Consider the following 24,895-nt stretch of genomic DNA (forward strand, 5'->3'; position numbering starts at 1 on the left):
AAGTTGTCTTCAGGCTCAGTGCTATCGATTAAATTATTGCTAATTGTTTAAATTAGGTAACTTCAAGCACTGTGATATAAAAATATTCTGTCTTTGTAAAATTTAAAGTAGTTTGAATTCCTTCAAATTAATGATGCAGTAAGAGTTGCATAATCTCAAAGCTAGCAAAAGTGGCATGTGGCAGTGTCCCTTTTCAGGATTAGTCTTGAGTTCTGTAAGCTTTAAATTGTGATGTGTCTCTAAGATAGTTCTCATATAAAATGCTACTATTCTGTATTTTTGAAAGTTTGTCTTGGTAAAGGAACTTCTGATAATTGGGAATAGTTGGGGGGAGTGTTGTGGGGGGACTGATATTTATTATCTCTGAAAGCATGCCATTCTCAGAACTGGTATTGAAGGTTAATTAATCTGCTTTAGTTGTTTTAGGGTGCTTGGCCTAGAAAGGTTAGAATAATGCTTAGAAAAGCTTTCCTAAGTAGAAAAGCTTTCCTTATCTTTGTATCCCATGATCATTATCTTTCCTGCTGTCCCCCCCGGCTTTTCATAGCATGATGATTATACAAATGAATGGAAGGTAACTCATAAAAATATATGCAAGGTGACTTTTGTCCTGGGTGGTTGCTGCTTAATGACCCTATAAGGTGATCTTGGGAAAGATACGTAAGGAAGTAAGAAATCCCTGATTTTTTCTTTGTGTATTGTGTGTGAATAGGGGTGCCTATTAAATAGTCTACGAAAAAAAAAGTGGGTTCTGAAAATGCTGCTAGAGAACTAATAGTAAAAAACTGTGTAAGAAATACTAGATTGTCATTTATGCCTTATTGAGGCAAAATAGGTGGTATTTAAAACAACAATTAAATCTTTTTTTTAAGATTTATTATTTTATTTATTTATTTATTAAGGTTTTTTTTTTTTTTTTTAAAGATTTTATTTATTTATTTGAGACAGAGTGAGAAAGAGAGAGAGCACAAGCACAAGACGGGGGAGCAGGAGAGGGAGGAGCAGACTCCCTGCTGAGCAGGGAGCCCGATGCGGGACTCAGTCCCGGAACTCCAGGATTGTGACCTGAGCCGAAGGCAGTCGCTTAACCAGCTGAGCCACCCAGGCGCCCTATTTATTTATTTGACAGAGACACAGCAAGAGAGGGAACACAAGCAGAGGGAGTGGGAGAGGGAGAAGCAGGCTTCCCGCCGAGTAGGGAGCCTGATGCAGGGCTTGATCCTAGGACCCTGAGATCATGACCTGAGCTGAAGGCAGACACCTAACGACTGAGCCACCCAGGCGCCCCTAAGATTTATTATTTTAGAGACAGAGTGCGCATGTGATGGGGACAGAGAGAGAGGGAGAGAGAGCATCTCAAGCAGACTCTCCACTGAGTATGGAGCCTGACTCTGAGATCATGACCTGAGCTGAAATCAAGAGTTGGTCGCTTAACCTCCTGAGCCACCCAGGCACCCCTATATTAGGCTTTTCAATCTAATCCGCACCTTACCTAAGGTAGAGAATGCTTGGTTACTGATCCAAGGTGGAAATTCTGGTTAGAATTAAGCATTTTTAGTCTAGTCTTCTGTATGCACAGATCTGTCTTTATTCTTGAGAACATTAATTTTAAATCAGAAGTGGGAAGGGTGCCTGGGTGGCTCAGGGTCTGCCTTTTAGCTCAGGTCATGATCTGGAGTCCCAGGATGGAGTCCCACATCGGGCTCCCTGCTCAGCAGGGAGCCTGCTTCTCCCTCTGCCCGTTACCCCACTCATGCTCTCTCACTCTCTCAAATAAAAATCTTAAAAAAAAAACAAAACTGGAGGTGGGAATATAAGAAAATACAAGAAGTGACTTAGAAGAATAATATCAGATTGTGTCAAATCAATTGGTAGACTCCATTTTTTTGTTTGTTTTTTAAATTTTTTATTTAAATTCCAGTTAGCATACAGTGTAATATTAGTTTCAGGTCTACTAGTAGATTCCATTTGAATGCTAGGATTCTCTGGGCTACAGATTGGTATAAAATATGCCTTAAGTTCACTAGAGAGTTGATAGAAAATGTCTGTGTGCTTGCAAGTAACATTAGATTTCAGAAAAGGAAAAGATCATGAAGGGTGATCAGGAAGGCTTCCAGAAGAAAAGTCTTGAACTGATCTTTGAAAGATAAGATTTGGATTGACAGAAGAGGACATTTCAAGTAGGGCAGATTTAAGAGAAAAATCATTGCAAGTAGAAGTAAGTTTGGCATAAATTGGGTAGATAAAAAGATCAGTTTGCCTGGGGTAGAGGATCTTATATGCAAGTAACTGGGAGGGAGATTGGGATTGCCAACAGTCTAGCCTGGTATCTGGCCTGATGTGAAGGTTTTCACTAGGGAGTACAAAATGGTTGTGGAAGATTAATCTGACCATGGTTTTTTTTTTTTCCTCCTTTTCTCTGCCCTGCCAGTTTTACTGTTTATTTACTGATTTTTTGTCCTAAATGAAGATCACTTTGTTGTTGTTGTTGTTATTTTTAGTGTTTACAAAGTACAAAAATCATCATTCTCAGAGAAGTTTAAGTATATCTTAATGTCTTCAGTGTTTCTTTGAGATTTTGGGGTCATAGATTAACTTGCTCTTTGAAATTTCTGTTTGTGGCACTTACCACGTTAATGTGTTTGTCAGAGTGCTAAGGCAACTTTCTGTAACTGTGGACTTTATACAAGGTACTGACCGTTGAGTTCTTAGTATGTAGAAGAAATAGCAACAATGGAAACAATATTTTAATTCTTTAATTATATTATAGTGTACTTCAGTCCTTTCTCCCCCCTCTTCCGTTTTATCTCAGGTCAACAGGACATACTGCTGTGGCACCTACCGAGCAGGTCCCATGCGGCAGATAAGTCTTGTTGGAGCAGTAGATGAAGAAGTTGGTGATTATTTCCCAGAGTTCCTTGATATGTTAGAAGAATCACCATTTCTGAAAGTGAGTGTTAATTCCAATTATTAAAGTTCTGATCATTACTTTAGTGGGCACTTTCTATTAAAAAGTATTAATATTAAATTAATCTTGTCTATTAAAATTAAATTTTATCCAGTGTTTTGAATAGAAATGTTTAGAAAATTATTGGTTCAGAATAACAGAAATAACAGAAAATTATTGGTTCAGAATTTTACATATAACTCTCTAATACAGCATTTATTTCTTCATATGCATATACAAAATAAACTTCCTAGAGCTTTCTTTTGGTTTGGGGTAGTAGAGAGGTTAACTTGTAAATAGACAAAAAAATTTTTTTTTCATGTGACTCATTCATCTGATTTCTAGATGACTTTGCCCTGGGGTACGCTTTCCAGCCTCCGACTCCAGTGTAGGTCCCAGAGTGATGATGGGCCGATCATGTGGGTAAGGCCAGGAGAGCAGATGATCCCTACAGCAGATATGCCAAAGTCACCCTTCAAAAGACGACGGTAAACATTTATTTTTCCCAAATAAGGAAAAGCACTTTTTAAAAGTTTGGTTGCTTATAAAAATGATTGAGACCTGAGCGCAGTTTGAAAACTATTTGTCTAGATTATTTGAAGAGCTATCTTAAGTAAATCTTCAGTGGTCAGTTTCTTAAGAGTCCAGTCTACTCATTACAGAGTCATCAGAGTGAGGCATCCTTCTAAAAAAACAAATTTAATTTTTTCCTATTTTCTTAAAACCTGGGTCCTAACTGCCTGCAAGATTAAAGTCTAAACTCCTTTGTGTGGTTACAAGGATCTTTCATAATCTGGCCCCAACAGTACCTCCAGCTGGATCTGTTTCTAGTCTGTGCCAGCCACGCAGAGGTCAGTTTTCAAATGTGATCTTTCACAGCTCTGTGCTTTTGCACTGTTCTTTTTACTTAGAATGGCATCCCCTCCCCCATCTTCCTTTCTACCTGACAAACTCTTAATAAATTTTCAAAAAAATAAACTTGGATGTCACTTCCTTTGTGAAGCTTTTCTTTGTTCCCATAGACAATTAATTTATTCCCTTCTCTGTGTTCACACATCATTCTGTTCATTAATGACCTGTTTACATGTTTTTGTTTTTTACTAAATTTTGAGTTCTCAGGACAGTGACTGTGTTTTATTCTCAGTCTTCATGACCCACATAGACAGGTGATTAGTAGTGTTTGCTGAATGAAACCGATAATGTATATCTCCTATAGTAATTCATATTGGGCCAACATATTCTGTGTTTCAGACACTTAAAACGAATGTAGATTAATTTATTCTGGTACTCTGAAAAAAATCTCATTTTAATAAGAGTGAAAATGATTTATATTTGCTTAGACTATGGAAGTTACCCCAAATAAGTATCCAGAAGTGAGTGTGTTTGTTTATTTATTTTAAAAAGATTTTATTTATTTATTAGAGAGAGAGAGCAAGAGAAAGCACGAGCAAGGGGAGGGGAGAGGGAGAGCGAGAAGCAAACTCTCCGCTGAGGAAGGAGCCGAGGTGGGGCTTGATCCCAGGACCCTTAGCTTAACCGACTGAGCTACCCAGGTGCCTCCAGAAATGAGTTTTAATGGACTAGTCTAGACCTTACCTTAAAGCTTATAGGGGAATGATGCTAAAGCTAAATTTGGAATAACCTTAGGTACTTGAGATACTGCATGAAAATACTTTGTAAAAAACTATATATGAATGCAGGGTGATGGCATGGTAGAACCTGGCAGTAAACTACCTCTGCACACTGCTTAGACCACGGCAGTTTTTGTATATCATGATGATGAGTCTGGAAATCCTAAATTCTTAAGTACTGTATACATTTTTTTGTTCTATAATTTTTCCAAAAAGGAAATGACCATTGTTTGTTTCCTGATTGTTACAAACTTTTAGAAAAATCAGGTAATAGAAAAAAGTAAAAAGAAGGCAAAAAATACCCATAATCCCACCTATTTAGGCATATTAACCTTTCAAATTTCAGTCTGTATTATACTCCTAAATTTTGTACACAAATGAACTCATTCTTTACATGATGTTTACTTTAAAACTTGGAGTTTTTTTTTTTAACCCCTTAAGTTTTAATGTGTTATATTAAGATGCAGCTATATCATAATTTCTGAATGACTATGTTCTCACTGAATGGTTGTATCAAGATTTACTTAACCAATTCTTTTTTAGTGTAAGTTGCTTCCAGTTTTTCAATGTAAATAGGACTTCGACAAACATGACAGTGGTATGCTGGAGCCAGGCTCCCAGGGCCATTATTAGCCTCCCAATGCCACATTGAACGTGGTCACATTAGTTGCTTGAAATTGGCCATGTTGGGAGTATTTATACCACAGAAATAAGCAGATCAGCTACAATCAGCTATCTTCCCCTGAAGCCAGTTGTTAGGAATGTTTAACACATCACTGATTGTGGGTAGCTGGCTGGCTGGCTGGTTGGTAGGTAGGTGGATATATGTATCTTTGTGCATATGCATGTTTATTGTCTTAGTAGAAATTTTAAAGGTGCAGAGTATATACACATTTCTAACTTGATCCAGGACTATACCAGTTTATACTCCCACCCAAATAGTTAAGACAGTACCCTTTTCTCATACCCTCCATTAACTTTTTTTTTTTAAACTTTGTTGATCTGATTGGACAGAGATGTCTCATTTTGGTTAGTTCTTCTTTGAGGGGTTTGTATTTCTTCTTTGTGATTCCTTTTTCATTTTATCCATATGTTTACTAGGCTGTTTTTCATTTAAAATTTCTCTTTTTTTAGGACTATTAACTTTTTTATTTTGCAAATTTTCCTGCTCATTTTTTTTCTTTCAGCTTCAGTTTTTTCTTTACTCACAGTTTTTGTTTTTTGTTTTTTTTTCTTCTCAGTTTATTTTTCTTTACACACAGATCTATCTTTTCCTCTGAGGTTTCTCTCCTAGTGGCTGACTTAGAAACGCCCTTCTCTCATTGAGTATTACAAAATATTCATCTACATTTTATCCTAGTACTTTTGTGATTTCAGTATTTACATGTTTTACTTACCTGGTATTGATTTCAGGACAGAGGCAGGCATTCATCATTTTTTCCAAGTAGTTAGGCAGCTGTACCAACATCATTTACTTAATGTATTTTTTCTCCACTAATCTGAGGGGCTGTCAAATTTTATTTTTATTGAGGTTAAATACTCTTGAGTGAGGCATTCAAAAGCACTTTGAATTAGAGTGAGTAAATCAGAACTTAAACATTAATGTCATCTTTTTGTGTTAATGAGAACTCTGTATTGCTGAAAATGGTGGAATCAATGTGAGAAGCTCGTTATCAAGGGCACTGCTAATGAAGATGATCTTTGAATTTATGTACTTTAGAGTTAAATACATGCACAGGGTTTTAAAAAATCAAATGGTACAGTAGGGTTTGTAATGAAAAATCCTACCCACCTTTCCCTCCTTTTTACCAGAGACAAAAGACCATTTCTGTTTTTTAATGCCTTTTGTTTGAGGACTGTGGCAGGAAACTTGTCAGTTTCTTGGTATGATAGATAGGGACTCCTTCCTGTTCTCCAGTTAAATGACCCTTTCTTTACCCTCTTGTTCGCCCTTTCAGCTTTTTGCCAGCTTTGCTTATACATTGTTGAGGTTAATTCATATTCTGCTTTAAAATTAGGTTTTATATGCTTTGTCAATAGGTCTATTCTACAATTTGAAAGTCAGTAAATGGCATTTATAATATTATGGGAAGGTAAGTTTACTGCAGAGCTAACCAGTGGGCTAAAAATTTGTATCCTAAAGTTCCAATGTTATGTTAATGTTCAAAGGGATAATATACAAAAGGATCATTCTTTCCTATATTTCACCTAGATGTTGAAAATCATGCACATTTTAATTAGTTTCATGTTTGGATTGTGCTGTTTTTTTTGTTTTAAGAAAATTGTTCTATTTTCCCTGCAGTTTCTGATTTACCCCTCTTTTGAAGGGGGACATACACTTTTCTTGACCATATCCCTAATAGTTTGTATTCTTTTTTGCTCCAAATACATTTCTTTCTTCTAGAATCATACTTTCTACCCTATGACTATGACTTTAGCTTTTTTAATTTGTCTTTTTTTTTTTTTTTTTTTGAGAATATTGATAGTTACCTTGGATTCTGTGCTTTTATCAGATCCTCAAGAATCCAGAACTTTAATCATACTGTCTACTAACACATCATTTTTTTTACCTGGAAATCTTTTGGAGCTCTGTGTTCTCTTCAGTGTGAAAAGCTTTACTTCACAGTTACCAACCCAGGACTTCCCACTTAATGCATTTTTACATTAACCTACAGTTGTCTTCTTCCTAGGCTTATTGCCTTCTCTTGCTTTAGCACATTCTCAGGCAATATTCTAACAAAAGGAAGGTATTCTGAATCATTATATGTCTGAAAAATTTTTTCTCATTAAATAGGATTGATAGTTTAGCTGGATTCCAGAGGATATATTTTCCCTAAATACTTTTAGCATTGCTCCAGTGTCTTCTGGTATGTAATATTGTTTATGAGATGTCTTAATGCCAGTTTAATTTTGGGGTTTTTTTGTAGGTAATCTTTTTTCTTTTCCTCTCTGAAAGCTTAATTTCACAATGATGATTTGGGTCTTTCATTCTTTTTTTTTTTTTTTTTTTTTAATTTATTTGACAGAGAGAGACACGGCAAGAGAGGGAACACAAGCAGGGGGAGTGAGAGAGGGAGAAGCAGGCTTCCCGCTGAGCAGGGAGCCCGATGTGGGGCTTGATCCGAGGACCCTGGGATCATGACCTGAGCTGAAGGCAGACGCTTAATGACTGAGCCACCTAGGCGCCCCTGGGTCTTTCATTCTTATTCTTATATTTAATCTTTTTTGTTGTTTGGTAGGTCCCTTAAATTTTAAAGATTCGTGTCTCCTTTTCTGGGAATTTTTCTTGCTTAATTTCTTTGGTAATCTCTTCATTTTCGTTGTTATTTCTTTCTGAAACCACTGTTGGTTGAGTAATAGATCTCTCATTTTGATTATTCTCATATTTCCTATTATCTTTTTGCTTTTGATTTTGGGACATTCACTTGATTTTTGTCTTTTAACCTTTCTTTTGAATTCTTACATTTCAGCATTGTTTATTTTGGTCTTTGTCAGGCTGCTACAGGCTGTCTTCACATAGTTGGTGATTTGTGGTTGACACATTCATATTTAGAAATAAAGCATTGGGCTTACTGAGCATTCTATATATATTTTATATTTTAGTGAGGCTTGTCACTAGGTAGGTTTCACTATAGAGTTAATAGGCATAGAACTGGACATTAAAGGATATGTCCACATGCTGGAGGATTACATTAGTTCTGTTAATATGGTAAGTTCAGTGTCTTTAGAGAAGAACACACAAGGTTTTGTTTTGTTTTGTTTTGTTTTTTTGCTGAAAGTTTATCAGGATGCTTTTGGCCACAAGCAACAAAAATCTTGATTCAAACTGGTTCATAAAATAAAATGTTACCCCATGTATCAAGAAGTCCAGAAGCTTGACCCTAGGCACTATAGTCAGTGACTCAGTACATTCATCAAAGAATCAGGTCTTTTCCTTTTGTCTGCTCTGTCATTCTCTTTGCCTGTGCTTTGTACTCACGATGGCTTTCTTTATGGTTCCTGGATGATGATTACGGTTCTAGGCATCACATGGATCCGGTTTATATGCAATAGAAGAAAAAACTATCTTTCCTTGTACTTCTCTTTCAGGGCTAGGAGACTTCCCAAGTCTCCTTAAGCAGATTTCCTCTCTTAACTGCTGGCCAGAATCAGTTCATTCTCATTTTTAAATCAGTCACTGGCAAGGGGAATGCACTTACCACAATTTGTCACGATTCATTAGGACTACTTCTGAAGCTTGTAAATGAGATCCTTTACAGGGTAGGAGCAGATACCTAATGAGAATCAGAGTTTTGTCAGGGAAATAAATAGGAGAGATGGATGCTGGGTGGGTCAATCACAGTCTTTCCCATGGGGGTAGATGCCTGACTTCATTTTATCCACAGGGGTGGCAGGTGACTGGTTTATTTGCAGAATTTCACTTTAATTCCCTGTTTCTCAGCCTTACCTCATTTCTGTCTATTATCATTATACTTGGCCTTTTTTCTTTTTTTCTTTCTCTCTTCTCCTCTCCTCTCCGCTCTCCTCTCCTCCTCTCCTCTTCATTTTCTTTTTCATTTTCTTTTGTTCTCCCCCTTTGCATCTTATGCTTCTCTAAGGTCTTTGGGCCGGCCAGCTGCCTTTTTAGTTACCATTCCCTTCATGTGTATTCTAGGCCTGTGGCTTTCTCTGCTCAGTTTATTAGTCTAAGACACTTGTGATCATTTTCCACCTTCCAGAAATTTGTTGATACTATTAACTAATTCATTTCCTTTGTTGGTTCTTACTCATTCCTTTACTATCACCTTTAGATTATTAGATTTAGAAATTTTTGAGCACATGAAAAAGCAGAAGATAATTAATTCTCATGTATTCAGTATCAACAGTTATCACTTCATAGCCAGTTCTGTTTCATCTGTACTCCCATCCATTCGTGCATCTCCCCTCCCTCACCCCTACCATATTAGTTTGAAGCCTTTTACTTTCATTTTAATGTAGAAGGAGATCAAGTACATGCTCACTTTGCCATCAGGTCTTAAATCAGGTCTAGTAGAATGTTTTGAGAGTTAAGATGACTCAGAGTAAAGAAACATACAGCCTTGAACTTTGAATTGTGTTTTCTGAATTTAGTTTTAGAAAACTAAATTTTATATATTCCAACACTACACTTGAGCCGAATCAAAGATATAGCTTCCATATTATCATGACATCCTTAGGGAAGAAGGTAATCATATTAGGCATTACAATATATAGTATGTTAAATGCTAATGATCAAAATCATTGAATCCTTATTAGTCCTGGTCTTATGTAAAATTTGATATTTTAGCAGCCTTTTTCACCTTATTGCTGTTCATACTTTCCCCCCCTTTACTTCACAACCAAATCAACTCCAGATCAATGAATGAAATTAAAAATCTCCAGTACCTACCTCGGACCAGTGAACCCCGTGAAGTCCTCTTTGAAGACAGGACAAGAGCTCATGCCGACCATGTAGGTCAGGGGTTTGACTGGCAGAGTACGGCTGCTGTTGGGGTTTTGAAAGCTGTGCAGTTTGGTGAATGGTAAGTTAAGGGAACTCAACTGCAAGGTTGGTTAATGTTGTCTGAGAAAATGTGGACTCACTTTAAAGATTGAGGACTAACGTTTTTAGGGATTGTGGTAAAATACACGTAACATTAAACTGAAAAATCTTAGTCATTTTAAGTGTACATTTCAGAGGTGTTAAGTATATTTACATTGTTGTGAAGCAGATTTAGAGAACTTTATCTTGCAGAACTGTAACTCTATACCCACTTAACAATAACTCCCTTTCTCCTCTCTCCCCAGCTCCTGGTAACCTTCATTGTACTTTCTGTTTCTGTGAATTTGACTACTTTAAATACTTCATATAAATGGAATCATACAGTAGTTTTTTGTGACTGGCTTATTTTTGCTAGCATAATATCCTCAGGGTTCATCCATATTGTGCCATGTGTTATAATTTCCTTCCTTTTAAGGCTGAATAGTATTCTATTATATGTATATGGTACATTAGCATTCATTCATCAGTGGACACTTGGGTTGCTTCCACCTTTTGGCTGCTGTGAACAAATATCTCTTCATGTCTCTGCTTTCAGTTTTTTGGGTATATACCCAGAAGTGGAATTGCTAGATCATTTGATAATCTTATTTTTAATTTTTGGAGGAACTGCTAATACTATTTTCCATAGTGGCTGCACCCCCCCCCCTTTTTAAAAGATTTTATTTATTTATTTGACAGGAGAGAGGGAACACAAGCAGGGGGAGTGGGAGAGGGAGAAGCAGGCTTCCCGCTGAGCAGGGAGCCCAGTGTGGGGCTTGATCCCAGGACCCTGGGATCATGACCTGAGCTGAAGGCAGACACTTAACAACTGAGCCACCCAGGCGCCCTGTTGCTTCACCCTTTTACATTCAATTGGAACCCAAAGCTCAGAGCATAGAATTTAGCTTATTTAAAAACTGTTTTGTTTTTCATATTTATAACTTCAGGGCCTTCAATATTACTATAGAGTTTGATCTGACCTTATTTAGAAGTATAGTTCAGTCACAGCTCGACAGTATTTCAAGTACATCATTCAGCTTTTTTCTCCCCCCTCTCTACTTTGGAAACTGAAGGCGTGATATTTATGTGGCTGATACGTTTTCTCTCCACTTTGTTCCATCCTGATGATGACATTACAGGGTGGCCTGGAAATGGTGGCGCAGAGTGGTGAGAGGATGCAGATGCAAGTAGTTTAGAATGAAACTGTTTTTAGTCATTGTTACTTTGATTTTGTAACAACTAATCTAATTTTCATTTTTTTAAAAACATGGTGTTTTATTTATTTTTAAAGTCTTGATTAAAAAACGTAAATGTACACTCTTGTTTGTAGGAGCTGTGGGTCTATTTCTAGGCTAGTAGTAGCATTTCTAGGAATAGGAGAAATGAAATTTGTCATCATTTTCCATTATGAGATGCATGTTTCTAAAATCTGATTTTGTTAATCTTAGGAGTGACCAACCTCGCATAACCAAAGATGTGATTTGTTTTCATGCTGAGGATTTTACTGATGTTGTACAGAGACTTCAGTTAGACCTTCATGAACCTCCGGTTTCCCAGGTAAACTCTTGCTTTTTTATTACCTTTCGAGTGAGATAATAGAAATAAGTGCCTGTTACCCATTTTATTTTGCATTTGATCTTATAATTGGATACATGGGATGGTAAATTTAATTTTATTACTATTAAAAGCTGTGTGTGCAGGGTGTCAGAAAGTCATTAAAACAGAGCTTCCCAAGCAGAATGCTTAAAATCACTTTAATCTTTGGGATGCCAGGTGGGCCCAGATGGTCAGAGGGTCTAGGCTGCTCAGTTCTGGCTGGAAGCAGTCTCAGCTGATAACCGCATTGCACTGTGTGTCCTCACATGCAAAAGGTTGAAAGACACAGGAGCAGATAAGTGTTGCCCTTCTGTGTGGCAAAGAATACATTATTGATGCCTAGCTGCATTTTGAAACCGTTGTTTAAATGATTCCTTAGGCCATCCTGACTTTAACCTGTACTTTGTTACTAGAGAGGTAGTAAAATATGAGGACAAGTGTTTCCCAGGCATTACAGGAAATTTTAGAAAGTTGTCTATTATTTAGTATTGCTTGGCTTTCATTTGGCCCTACTACTGTTTTCCTGTGTTAATTCTGATGTTTTATTTTACTAAATTTTTACATATTTTAAAGTGTCATGCAACTTTCTTTTCCCTGCAGTGTGTACAGTGGGTGGATGAAGCTAAACTAAACCAAATGAGGCGGGAAGGCATTCGTTACGCTAGAATTCAGCTGTGTGACAATGATATTTACTTCATCCCTAGAAATGTCATTCATCAGTTCAAAACAGTGTCAGCAGTGTGCAGCTTAGCTTGGCATATAAGGCTTAAACAGTACCACCCTGTTGTGGAAGCCACTCAAAACACAGAAAGCAGTTCTACCATGGACTGTGATTTAACTGGAAAGCAAGAATTAGAAGTTGACTCCCAGTGTGTGAGGGTAAAAACTGAATCTGAAGAAACATGCAGAGAGATGCAGCTTTTGACAACTGCTTCATCGTCCTTCCCTTCATCGGAACTTAAACTACAGCAAGATCAGATGACTCAGCCTGTCCCAGTTTTAAAGGTGGAAAGTAGACTGGACTCTGACCAGCAACACAACCTACAGGAACATTCGAGCACTCCTGTGTGATATGTACATATTCAAACACATTTTTTAACTTTTTTAAATTTTGATGTGAAGTTATAGTTTTATAACTGGCTTAAGTTAAGTTTTATTGGAGAAATCTTGCCTATAATTCTATAAAGAGAAATGACATTCCACAAATGTCAAGCATATCTTTTTTACACAGATTATGCAAAGTTAAGAGTTGTATCTTATCCCGTTAGTACAGTATGTAATAGTGGGTCTGCTGCTACTTTCTGTTTTAAGGTGTGAGGTAACAATTCAATCTCTTCTTCAAATCAAACAGAATTCTCTGGAATAACAGATTCTTATTTGGTAAATTATTCACTTCCCTTAATTTTATCTTGCCTTGTCTCTTGCCATATTTGCTGTTTTATGATAGAAGATCAGATTTATGCTTTGGTACTTGTGTCTTTATGGCACGGATTCAGTTTCTACAGTAAAAATGGCAAAAGTTGCAGGAAAGAGTTCTTGCATCTTGTTCATGGGCAAGTAAGTTCCAACTGCAAAGAACAGGTAGTTTCTAAGGAAAATTCAGTGGCTCTCTGGTTTCTTAACAAAAGAGAAAGCACAGCACTTTCTGATCCAAACTGTCTTTTTTGTATCTGTTATTTAAAGCCCAGTGGATATTTCAATTAAAAATATCTAAAGATGCATAGTCCTTGGTCATTCATTATCCATGGTTCATTAATCTCTTCTAGAATACATGGTAACTATGGAAGATAATTGGGTAAAAGAGATAATGTTGACATGATACTCTATCATTCTGCTACCTAGCATCCTCACACTTTGGATACTTTTGCTTCCTAAATTGATCACGAGTATCAAATTTAGAGAATGATATCAGTCTTTCTGATGAGGCTGCCATATTTTGTGCATGAAACTTAGGAAAAACTTTTTGTCACTTGGCATCAACTTCTTCATGATAAAGATCTGTTGAGACACTTCAATTCACAGTTTTAACTGGTGAATACTTGGGTTTATTTACTATTATTCTGTGTTGCTATGGTCTAATAAAGAATATGGCACTAGACTTCATCCTAGAGTTTCAGGTAACCTACTGCTTAGTGCCTGAGTATTTAAATTTTTTTTCCCCCCCCCAAACAGGCACAGTTCATATAGCTGGTGTAGTCTTAACTTTCTATTATTTTAGAATGTTAACACGATACACATTTCACTTTCTCTTAGTTAATAATACAATAGGCCTTTTGTTCATTAAAGGAAGAGTATTCCCCACACCTAAGACCAGATTCTTGTATCTACCTGGTTATTGTGCAATTCGGAGATTTTTTTTTCCTGGAGGGTGAGATTTGGAATATTTACAGTTAACATAGGCAAAAAAAAGATGCTGCTTTATTATGTCTGTCACCATGAAAACTTAGCTGCATCTTTTGAAATATCAAATATGAATTTTCTCTAAAATATTCTGAAATAGGCTAAATCTTATATAAATATTACTTTGTGCAATATTGTTGTGTAGTTAAATGCATATTAGCAAAGTATAGAGGTCACTGTGTAAACCGATAGAAAAGTAACCATCAGCAAATACTGCAGTGATTAGTTAGAATCTGTATTATTCCTTATATATATGTATATGTATGTATTCTCTGTTACAAAGGATGAAGACAAATAGAGAAACATTTCAATGTAAACCATTTATGAATTGGAAGTGATGTTGGTTTTAGTTATCTTTGTAAATAAGGTAATTAGAATGGTATGAAAAGTAATGTGATTATTGCAGGGGTGTTTTAAAATCTTGGGTATAAATTCTAGGGTAAATTCTAGTTTATCAAGACTAGTTTTTAAAGGGACCTGCCTTTGAGGGTGTTTTTTCTTATTTTGGAGGGGGGGAGGTTCATCACAAAAGTATATGGATTGGGTTTTCTTGTTTTTGTTTTTCTGTCCAGAAGAATTTCATAGAGCTTTACTAGGCTGTGCAAAGTAGAATTCTTCTCAGGCAACATTTGCTTTTTAAAATAATCATGAAGAACAAGGTTGTTAAAGCAAAAACTTTTTTTATTTTTATTTTCTTGTCTTCCAAGATCCGATTTCCCCATCTCCCACTTGCCATCCAGCAGATGCCATCTGTCATCTAAGCTGGTCATTACTAATAAACAAGGAGACTGTCTCCTGACAGCCAGCACTGTGTATAATCACTCAGGAACCAGCGGATCTGCAAAGACCTACAATCAAAAGCAAATCCCCATTTCCCTTTTATAAAACATTTCTACCCTCACCTCCAATATAAACACATTAAAAGAGTATACAAATGTTTAAAATCATGTACTAATAAATTAATTGTATGTTAGAATTGCAATAGAATGGAGAGAGAAACATTTAGCTAGTAATGTATCTGGAAACTGAATGTCCTATGTGAGTATTAGATTTAATAGCATGCTTTAAAGACTGATGAATATAAAAGCTCAAGTTTTGAGTTTCCTTACTGCTTTCAAAGTTGTATCCTAGTTTAGTGATACAAATGATTGCAATTTTTCTAAATCTTGAAATTATTTGGTTTGGTGGAGTGAGGCATGGAGCAATCTGGCGTCTTCTGATTTGTAAAGTAGTGATGGCAGTGAAGTTGTATCTGAAATTTAAGCTGATCTTCCTTTTTGGTATATTATCTGTTGTGCCAACTCTTTGAGATTACTTGCAGAATGTGGCTGTAAGTTTGAGTATTTTGTGGAGCAGAGGGATCTTTTAAAAATGTGCTTATGGAAAGGACCCAATAAATGAATATTCCTAACTTAGTAACTAGAATGATTTTATGGTATTCATAAATAAGGATAAAAGTCTTCCCCCTGCCCCAGAAGTCATTCTGTAATTACCAAGATATGCTAGGAGTAGGATTATGATTCAGAGGTATCCCAAATTCATAAAGCAATAATAATAAAAACGTACATATTAGTTTTCCCCTCCAAAGTTTTAACTCTTTAAAAATGAATTCCTAAGCTTAATTGTACTTTTAATTTGCTTATTCAGTACTTAGAATTTGTTTCACTGGTACTTTATTATTTTTAATTAAAAACTTGAAAGGTGCCCTTTCCCCTTGGAGACAGATGGAATATCGGTTGACAGGTATTACAAGCTCTTGTAGGGGGAAAATGGAGCTTGTTTAATAAAATCCTTTACCAAACCTTAGGAAAAGAGGTCTTGCAACATCTTGCATCAGTCTTAATAGGCATAAAGTTCACACTTAATGCCTGGAGAAACTTTTGCTTATTGCCTTTCCCTCTATAAATAGTGTCTAGAATGAAAACTAATTTAGAAATGAGACTCCAAGATTCAAGAAACCCTTAGTGAATATATTCTTGATGATTAATATTAGCCCATTATATTTTCATCTGTATTTGCCATTAAAGCTTATTTGCATTTATACCTTTAGGATAATTGAGTTTGTGTCTTTCTAATCTATTTTGTCATTGCTACAGGTTTAAAAAAAAAAGAGCCTTTCACTAGTACATGGCAGAAATTCATATTTCTGCTAAGTTTTTTTTTTTTTTTAAACAAGTTGTAGCTGTATTTATTGGTCATGCAGTAAGTAGAGGAAATGTACAGGACAAATGTTTTTCTTTAGCACATAAGGGACCTATCCTCATCCTGAAAGTTTGTTGCTTTAAAAGCAAGTATCTCCATAAATATTATGGCCTTCCATTTTCTTCATAAATTTTTTATGATCCACTTGTGCATGTAGTTGAGACCACTGTCTCTTAATATAGCACTTTTCAATTCTCTAAAGAAATACTTATGTACTACTTCTATCACATGTTGTAAATTTTCATGTAATAGTGTTTTCTGTGACTAAACTCCATTTTGATTGGCAGCTAAGACTTTTTTTTTTTTTTTCCTGTGGCTTTAATTTATCTAAGAGGTCTTTGCATATAGATGAAATGTGTAATTTGCCTGGCGGACTATTTGCGTTGTGTGGCCTTAGTTTGTTTATTGACATTAACGAGTGTTTTAAAAAGGTTTTTAATGAATAGTCTTAAATCTAAATTTGTGTGAATAATAATCCTTTTAACACAGTGCTTTTTGTAGCTGTCTAAGTGTGTTAAATTGTTAAGCTATTTCTTTGTAAAATAGGATAATGGAATGCATAGAGGTTTTTTTTTTTCCCTGTAAAGTATTTTTTTAATAAACAAAAGTCTGATTTGTCCTTTACTTCTGTTTCATGAGAAAATGAATAGTACATGTGAATTCTAGGTACCTGGAACCTGTTTTTAAAGTATTAATCCCCCACTTTGTATGTCCCCTGTCATTTTCTAATCTTCTGGAAAATCTTGTGACTTTTCTTTCCTAAAGAAAGAAAAGGTCAGAGAAAGAAAGAAAAGGTCAGAGATAATGGGAAAATTCCATCATACGGAGATGCAACTAGTTTTTGGGAAGAAGAAAAGCTACACTTGGCATTTGTGGCACTTGGGCCCTCTGATGCTTATATCTACTTGAGAGGACAATCTTAAATTTTTAATCTGGTGATGTCCATATTTTTCAAAGTACATGCAAGCAAGCAGTGTTAATGAAGATGGTGAATAGACATTTTGGATGTCATTGATGTATTAAGTGACACAATGCAATGGGTTTTTTTCCCTCATGAATTTTCGTGTGAACCTTTCTTTGAGATACTTGCTAAGCCCTGATAGACCTTGGTTCTGATTAGGAAAAGAAAAGGACGGGAACTAATGTTCTCTGAGTAACTGCCACAGGCCAGGCACTTTCTAGGAGGGTATCTCATTTAATCTTCACAGCCCTTAGTATTTAGTAGGAAGATAATAAATACAGGCGAGAAAGCAGGCTTGTTAGGTTGAATAAATTGCCTCAGATCACACAGTTCTTTAATTGGGGCAGGGATTTGAATGCAGTTCTTGGTTCAAAGCCCATGCAGTGTTGTGGCAGCCTTAGAATAAAGGACTGAAAACTTGGTAAAAAGGGGCACCTGGAAGATGATTTGCTACTTCCTACTATTCCATAATGCAACTTACCTGATTTCAATTCTAACATGAATTCCCCCCAAAGTCTCTGTGCGCTAAGCAATGAAGTAAAATGCTCGTAATTTATGTCTTAAAGCAAATATTTAGATACACAATGACGACTTTTTCATTCGTCATTTATCCGTTTGTTTTTTTTTCACGTTGGCCATTTGTCCTGAAACCCAACAGAATTAAGGGGAAAAGCTGTCAGGAAGCAAAATCAGAAGTGTGCAATATAAAAATAAATCAGGCCTGAGTGAAATAATTTTTAGTTCTGTGCGAGTTACTTCTTAGTGGCTTTTTCCTTGTCAGTGAAATGGGACAACTTCACCTTACCCCGATTTAATAGTTAAGAAATGCTCTTAAAACTTAGAATCGCATTTCTTAGGCTTTCTGAAGTGGTAGCTGGTGTAACGATGATCTGTCACTAGCTTTATCGGACTCAAATGCTATGTGCAAGCAAGGACACCGCTTCGAGTGGAGTGGGAATGGCCGTTGGGGGCCAGTGTTCCATCAATGGCCAAAAAACCCCCCGTGCAGTAGAGAGGAGGAAAGCAGCTTAAAACCGTACTAAGGTATTCTTAAATACTCGCTTTAGGGCGCAACCATTCTATTCTCCTGACCCCTGTCAGCCTGCTTGAGTTCTTAACCTAGGAACAGTTCTTCCCGCCGCCACCTTCTATCCTGATTTGCGAAAAGCGCCCTGGAACTGCCCCAAGCCGTCCCTCCTCTTCCCTTGGCGTCGAGCACCCAGAAAGCTTCAATCTCAGAGCTGTTGGGGGGCGGGAGAGGAAGCCGATCACTAAGCCGCAGCGCACCTCGCCCTTCGTCCCAGGACGGCGTAAATTCAGGAGAACATCCGTTCATTCAGCCAAGACTGAGAACCTATGTGCCAGGCTCCTGCCAGGCGCCAGGCTCTGACCTCGCGGAGCCCACAGCCCTTTGGGGAAGACGGGTAGTAACTAATGAAGCACAAAGAAACCTGTAAAACAAAGAAAAGTGTTACAAAGGATTGAACGGGGAGCTATAATAAGAACAGGACCGCCCCCCTTTAGATCGATGGCTGGGAAAGTCACTCCTGCGGACGCGACCTGGAGGTTGATCGGAGGGAGCTCCCTTGGCCTTGAGTAGCCGCTCGAGTAGCTCCGAGGCCCTCCCTCGCCGCGCCTGCCTAACGCTCGGCGGCCAGGCCCGGGCGGGGGCGGAGCCAGCTGAGCAGCAAAACCCGGAAAGCGGAAGCCGCCGCGGGGCTGCGCCCTGGTCTGCGGCGCTGCCCTCGCCCAGCCCTCGGCCGCCTGAGTCACGGCCCGCCGGCCGGCCCGGCCCAGCAGGACGCCCGCCCGCCGCCCCGCAGCCGCTGCCTCCCGCGCGGGGGGGGCCTTCGGCCTTCACCCGAACAGCGGGGCACTGAGCCTCTGGCCATTGCCGGAGCCACTGGCGGCTCGCGAAGACGCCCTTCAGTTTTTATCCCCTCCTCTCCCAGTTCATTCTTGGCTGCTCGGGGTGGGGAGCGGTCCGTCCGGTGACCCTGTAGGTCGGGCTTGGAGGGCGCCGGCTCTGCGGCAACAGACTGCGCTCCTCTGGGCGCTGGGCGGCCCGCTGCCTCCGAGGCCCGGGCGACCTCCGCGGTCTCCATGGTAACGGCCGCGCCGGCGTCTCGGCCTCGGGGGGAAGATGCGGCCTGCGGGGCGCGCTGTCTCGCCCCCGACCTCATGGCGGGGCCGGGGCCACTGAGGAGGAGGGTCCCGGCCGCCGGACTGCGGGGCAGCGGGCACCAGGTGAGAGCCGGACGCCGGGGAGCGGAGGAGGGGGGTGCAGCTCAGCCTCCAGCCACCAGCGCGTCCCCTCCCCTGCTTCCCTGTAACACGCTCGCACCGAATATCGCAGAGAGGCTTCTCGGGGCGCCACTGCGCCAGAGGTGTTTGGTTTGCTTCTGTTTTTGTCTTTTTTTTTTCCTGGCAAAGAGCCGGAGAGAGACAGTCAGCAGCTCATGGAGAGGCTGAGAGAAGCGATTTTTGCGTTCTCCCCAAACTGGGAGAGTACCTTTCAACAACCGGACTCACCGACTGGTTTTCCTTCATTTTCAGTGAAATCCCATTCTCAGCCTGGAGACGCAGATGGCCTCAAATGAGAGAGATGCTATATCGTGGTACCAAAAGAAGGTAATACCAATCTTTTTTATTTGTAAAGCATAGTTCCTGCAAAAAGCTCCCGCAAAGACTATCCTGCTAGTTTTCCCTGAGCCTGGTAGTGCCAGGTCTCTCACCTTAGATGGAAAACCGATGCACAAGGTCATTAGGTCTTTTAAACTCAGCTCCAGGTCCCCGAGTAAGATTTTCTAGTCCCCCCGCCTTCTCCAGGCTGCATCACACAATGCCACAGCAACGCTTTGAAAGTTTGCTTCTGATCAAACTGCTGTTGTTTTTTTTTTAGACCTGAAACTTTTATCTTCACAGCTCAGATTGGTACTGTCAACAATCTTACTGAGCTGCCCGTTACCTTTTATTCCTCTCTAGTTTTCCTACTGATGTTTTCCTTACGAAGTGGAAGTATCTTGTAAGGTAATAATTTGAAATATTTTGGACATTGCTTTTTAGCTTACTTTTAGATCCAGCTACTTTAGAATTTTGAAGGAAACAGCCCTTGGAAGTAATCATTTATTCTAACCTCTGAGAAGCATAATCATTTTCCAGGTATCATAGTGATACTTAATAGTTTCATGACTTTTGTGAGATTTGACCTAAATAGAAGGATTTTCCTTTGCATTATTTAAATAGCCTGCTCCCTATTTCAGATTGGAGCATATGATCAGCAGATATGGGAAAAGTCAATCGAACAGACTCAGATTAAGGTAAATTGATTTCTTTGATTCTAGCTTTGTTTTACTGAATTAATGTGAAGAGTGGTTGTACTTTTTATAAAATCTGCGCTTATCCACCAAGTATGGATATTCTTTATTCTTTGACGTTTATAAGGAAGACAACACTGCAAGCAGAATGACAAATGACAATTGACATTTGGCGTCAGTATCAGGGAAATAGAAAGGAGTGGTTGGTCTATGATGAATTAGAAAGCAAATGTCCCCTATAAAGGGGGCTGTGGCTTCTTATGCTGGCAATGCAGCCCCAGGACTGCCAGAGCCTCAGAGTTTTCAAGAGAAGCTGGGAAGATGCATTTTTATGTGAAATATCCAGATTTTTTAGAGCGTCTTCCCTTTTCCTGCCTTTCCTCTACCTCCTCTCCCACCTCATTCTCCTCTTCTTTTTTCTTTCTTCTCCTTTTTCTCTTCCTGCGCAAGCCAAATCAAATCCATTTGTGGCCTGAATCACTTTTTCAATTACTGGTTTAGAGTATGGTTTTAAGTTCTCAGGTTCTTAAACTTTTTTCTACACTGCTTTTAGAACCGTGCAGATTCTTAGGGTAATTTCATGTTAACCAACCAAAAAGTGACATGGATTCAGAATGCCAGTTTATTAATTTATAATAGCAGAGGGGAGGGTTAAATAACCTAATGTTCCAAAGTCAGGGTTGGAACATTACTCAACATGTACTGGAGGAGATGGGAGGGTGGTGCAAATTAGTCATGGGAAGGTTGCTTGGTAGTCAAATGTAATCAGATAGTCTTGACAGGTGTAGAAAAGCCTAAAGGACCATCTCTGCCCCTAAAAGAATGTCTCTCTATATTGACTTTAATACCTAGATCAACAGATTCAGGGTCTCACTTCCTTGGAATGTGCTGAATAATGGCTGGCAGATTCTTGTTTTGGACCTTGCTATTTTAAAGATTTGCTGCAGACCCTTTCTGAACACTTAGTAATATATTTTTTTTAAGTGTTCAGAAAGGGTCTGCAGCAAATCTTTAATAATTTAATAGTTCTGTTTATCTCTAAGTCACATTCATTGGACTGGGATGTTTAAATCTCGGGTGAAATACATTTATCCAACACTTGTAGGGTGCATGCTTTTTATAGGCTAATCAACTGGCAAGTTGTTGGAACTACATGGTACATGGCTAACTTTCACAATTTTGTACAGTCCTTGATTTTTCTATGTTAAAGACATGGGGTAGGATGAATAACACCCCAGATTTTATTTTGGAACTCTCTAAATCCTGTTCTGTTAGTTGCTGTAAAGTACTGATAGTAAGTAAGGTATAATGGAAAGAGCATAGAACTGGGAGTTAGATCTTCTTTTTGTGATCCCTAGCCTTGTGATCTTGAGCAGCACTGTAGTTTTCCTGGGTTTGGTTTCCTTATCCTTAAAAAGAATTTATTTACTGCTATAAAATTGCCTTACCTACCTTCTTCCCCTGCCCAACTAAAGATATTCTCATCTCTTAATTTCATTCCATTTTATGCATACCTTCCTTTTAGTATACCATATCAAAGTTACTTGTTAACCTGTGCATCTTCATAGGCCTCAAAGGTAGGAATTGTGTTTGCATTACCTTCTTAGAACATCTTGATTCATACTAGGAACTCAGTGTCTGTTGCTGTGTTTAACACCATCTATTATGTCTTTTTATTCATTGTTCTGTCATAAGGTAATCTACCTAATTATTCCTTAATGTATACTTTTAATTTAGCAGCAGTGGAAAGAATAAAAGACAACTCTAAAACTTTTGCTGAGCTGATGTACCAACATGTTCTAGGTGCTAAGAATACAGTAAACAAGAGACACTTGAATTTCACAGTCTAATGGTGGTGGGAGAAAAGCCAAGATATCTTTTTATTTTTTAATTTTTTAAAAAGATTTTATTTATTTATTTGACAGAGACACAGCGAAAGAGGGAACACAAGCAGGGGGAGTGGGAGAGGGAGAAACAGACTCCCCGCTGAACAGGGAGCCCGATGCAGGGCTCGATCCCAGGATCCTAGGATCATGACCTGAGCCAAAGGCAGACGGCTAATGACTGAGCCACCCAGGCGCCCCCCAAGATATCTTTTTAAGTATGTTTAACTCTTAGACAAAAATTGACCAAAGTATAGGGTACAAACTATTTAGTGCAGTTTAAAAATAGATTATACAAATATAAATATTTTTTAACAAAAAATTAAAGAAAATTAAAAATAATGAGCAATATCAACATCAGATCACCATACAATAAAATTAGAAATTATGTAATAAAAATATAATTTGAGGCAAGAATGTACAATGGGGAAAAGACCGTCTCTTCAGGGCTCAACATCACTCATCATCAAAACCACAATGAGATGTCACCTCATACCAGTCAGAATGGCTAAACTCAAAAACACAAGAAATAACAAGTACTGGTGAGAATATGAAGGAAAAGGAAACCTTGTGCACTGTTGGTGGGAATGTAAATTGGTGCAGCCGCTGTGGAAAACAGTAAGGAAGTTGCTCAAAGAATTAAAAATAGAATTACCATATGACCTAGTAATCTACTACTGGGTATTTACCTAAAGAAAACAAAAACACTACTTCAAAAGGATATCTGCACCCCTATGTTTATTGCAGCATCATTGACAATAGCCAAGATACAGAAGCAACCTAAGTGTCCATCAGTAGATGAATGGATAAAGAAGTGGTGTGTGTATGTGTGTGTGTATATACACACACACACACACACACATAAAATGGAATATTACTCAGCCATAAAAAAGAATGAGATCTTGCCATATGCAACAACTTGGATGGGCCTAGAGGGTATAATGTTGAGTGAAATGAGTCAGACAAAGACAAATACCATATGATTTCACTCATATGTGGAATTCGTGAAACAAAAAAAATGAATAAACAAAAAAGGAGACAAAACAGACTTTTAAATACAGAGAACAAACTGGTGGTTGCCAGAAGGGAAGTGGATGTTGATGGATGGGTGAAATAGATCAAAGGGATTAAGAGGATACTTACTGTAATAAGTAACATATAGAATTGTTGAATCATCATATTGTACACCTGAAACTGTATGTTAATTATACTTCAATAAATAATAAAACAGAAGGTGTTACCACTGGAAAGAGAAAAATTTGCAAATGTGAGGACATGGGAATAAAACATAGCAATTGCTTCAATTAAAAAATATAATTCAAAATTATAAAAGATGTAAACTTTAAAAATCTTAACTATGAGTATGAAAAGTGATGTGAACTCTTCCACAAATGTTTCTTGAGCTACTGTGTTTAAGGATTTTGCTAGATGCTGAGCACAAGGGGAAAAGTACTTATAAACAGAAGTATAATACTTGTTTAAGAAAAGAACAAATAGCCCTATCTGTATCTGATTGGAGTATAAGGTATATAGGTGAGATGATAGGCCATGTATCAGTTTGGAGCTGATTTGACTGCTTCACTAAGAACTTTTGATATTATTCTATAGAAAATGGAAACATTTTCATGGTTTTTGAATAGGGAGGCCACATGGTGTTTGTGTTTTTGAAGGATAGAAGGACAGACATTATAACAAAATCTATGGAATGTTTCTGAAGTAATACTTGATGAAATTATATCACTCTAAATGTCTATATGAACAAAAAATGTCTAGATTGACTAGGCAGAAAGAGTTACAGTGATTCAAGTTAATATATGAAGAATCTAGAGAAAGAAAATAATTCCAAGTAAAGAAGGGAAAGAAATACCAAAAATAAAACTAAAGCAATCATTATGTACTTTTCTTTTTTTTTTTTTTTTAAGGTTTTATTTATTTGACAGAGAGAAAGACAGCCAGAGAGGGAACACAAGCAGGGGGAGTGGGAGAGGGAGAAGTAGGCTTCCCGTGGAGCAGGGAGCCTGATGCGGGGCTTGATCCCAGGACCCTGGGATCATGACTTGAGCTGAAGGCAGATGCTTAACTGACTGAGCCACCCAGGCGCCCCAATCATTATGTATTTTTCAATTGCCAAGTATTTGCTGAGCTCCTACCTACCACGTGTCAGGTAGTAGGCTAGGCACTAATGTCTACATAGTGATGAGCAAAAACACTCAATATTTTTCTTTTCCTGGAGCTTAAAGTAAATTGGGAGAGAAACAATAATAAAAATCCTATTAATGAATAAAATTTATTTATTTTTACAAGAAGAAGAGCTTATTTACAAGCCATTACAGTTATAACAAGGGAAATGGACTTAGTCAAGGAGGTCAGAGAAGCCTTCCCTGAGGAACTGATACTTAAATGAGATCTGAAGGATGAA

The 24,895-nt window shown here is 38.0% G+C and overlaps 2 protein-coding genes across 12 annotated transcripts in view; both read left to right on the forward strand.

Moving 5' to 3' along the window:
• Positions 1-16,938, forward strand: part of RSBN1 (round spermatid basic protein 1) — a 47,197-nt gene extending 30,259 nt beyond the window's left edge. Inside the window, exons 3-7 of the mRNA XM_045896923.3 lie at positions 2,813-2,950; positions 3,293-3,435; positions 9,951-10,118; positions 11,566-11,674; positions 12,314-16,938. Coding sequence (XP_045752879.1) covers positions 2,813-2,950; positions 3,293-3,435; positions 9,951-10,118; positions 11,566-11,674; positions 12,314-12,784 — 1,029 coding nt within the window. The 3' untranslated portion in view covers positions 12,785-16,938. The remainder of the gene's footprint in view (positions 1-2,812; positions 2,951-3,292; positions 3,436-9,950; positions 10,119-11,565; positions 11,675-12,313) is intronic.
• A 2,068-nt stretch (positions 16,939-19,006) lies between these two features.
• The window catches only part of PHTF1 (putative homeodomain transcription factor 1), a 57,636-nt gene continuing 51,747 nt past the window's right edge, over positions 19,007-24,895 (forward strand). For 4 of the 11 annotated variants that reach the window (XM_045896934.3, XM_064588614.1, XM_064588617.1 and 1 more), the window contains exons 1-2: positions 19,830-19,907; positions 20,540-20,596. Coding sequence is in view for 2 of the 11 variants with exons in the window: in XM_045896931.3 (XP_045752887.1) it covers positions 19,863-19,907; positions 20,540-20,596 (102 nt within the window). In the remaining 9 variants the exon portion in view is untranslated. The other 7 variants (XM_045896930.3, XM_064588616.1, XM_045896925.3 and 4 more) reach the window with 5 other exon arrangements.

The sequence above is a fragment of the Mirounga angustirostris genome, unplaced genomic scaffold (genome assembly GCF_029215605.1).
Source record: "Mirounga angustirostris isolate CCGP_5_RB_7025 unplaced genomic scaffold, mMirAng1.0.hap1 SCAF_4, whole genome shotgun sequence".
Lineage (NCBI taxonomy): Eukaryota > Metazoa > Chordata > Mammalia > Carnivora > Phocidae > Mirounga > Mirounga angustirostris.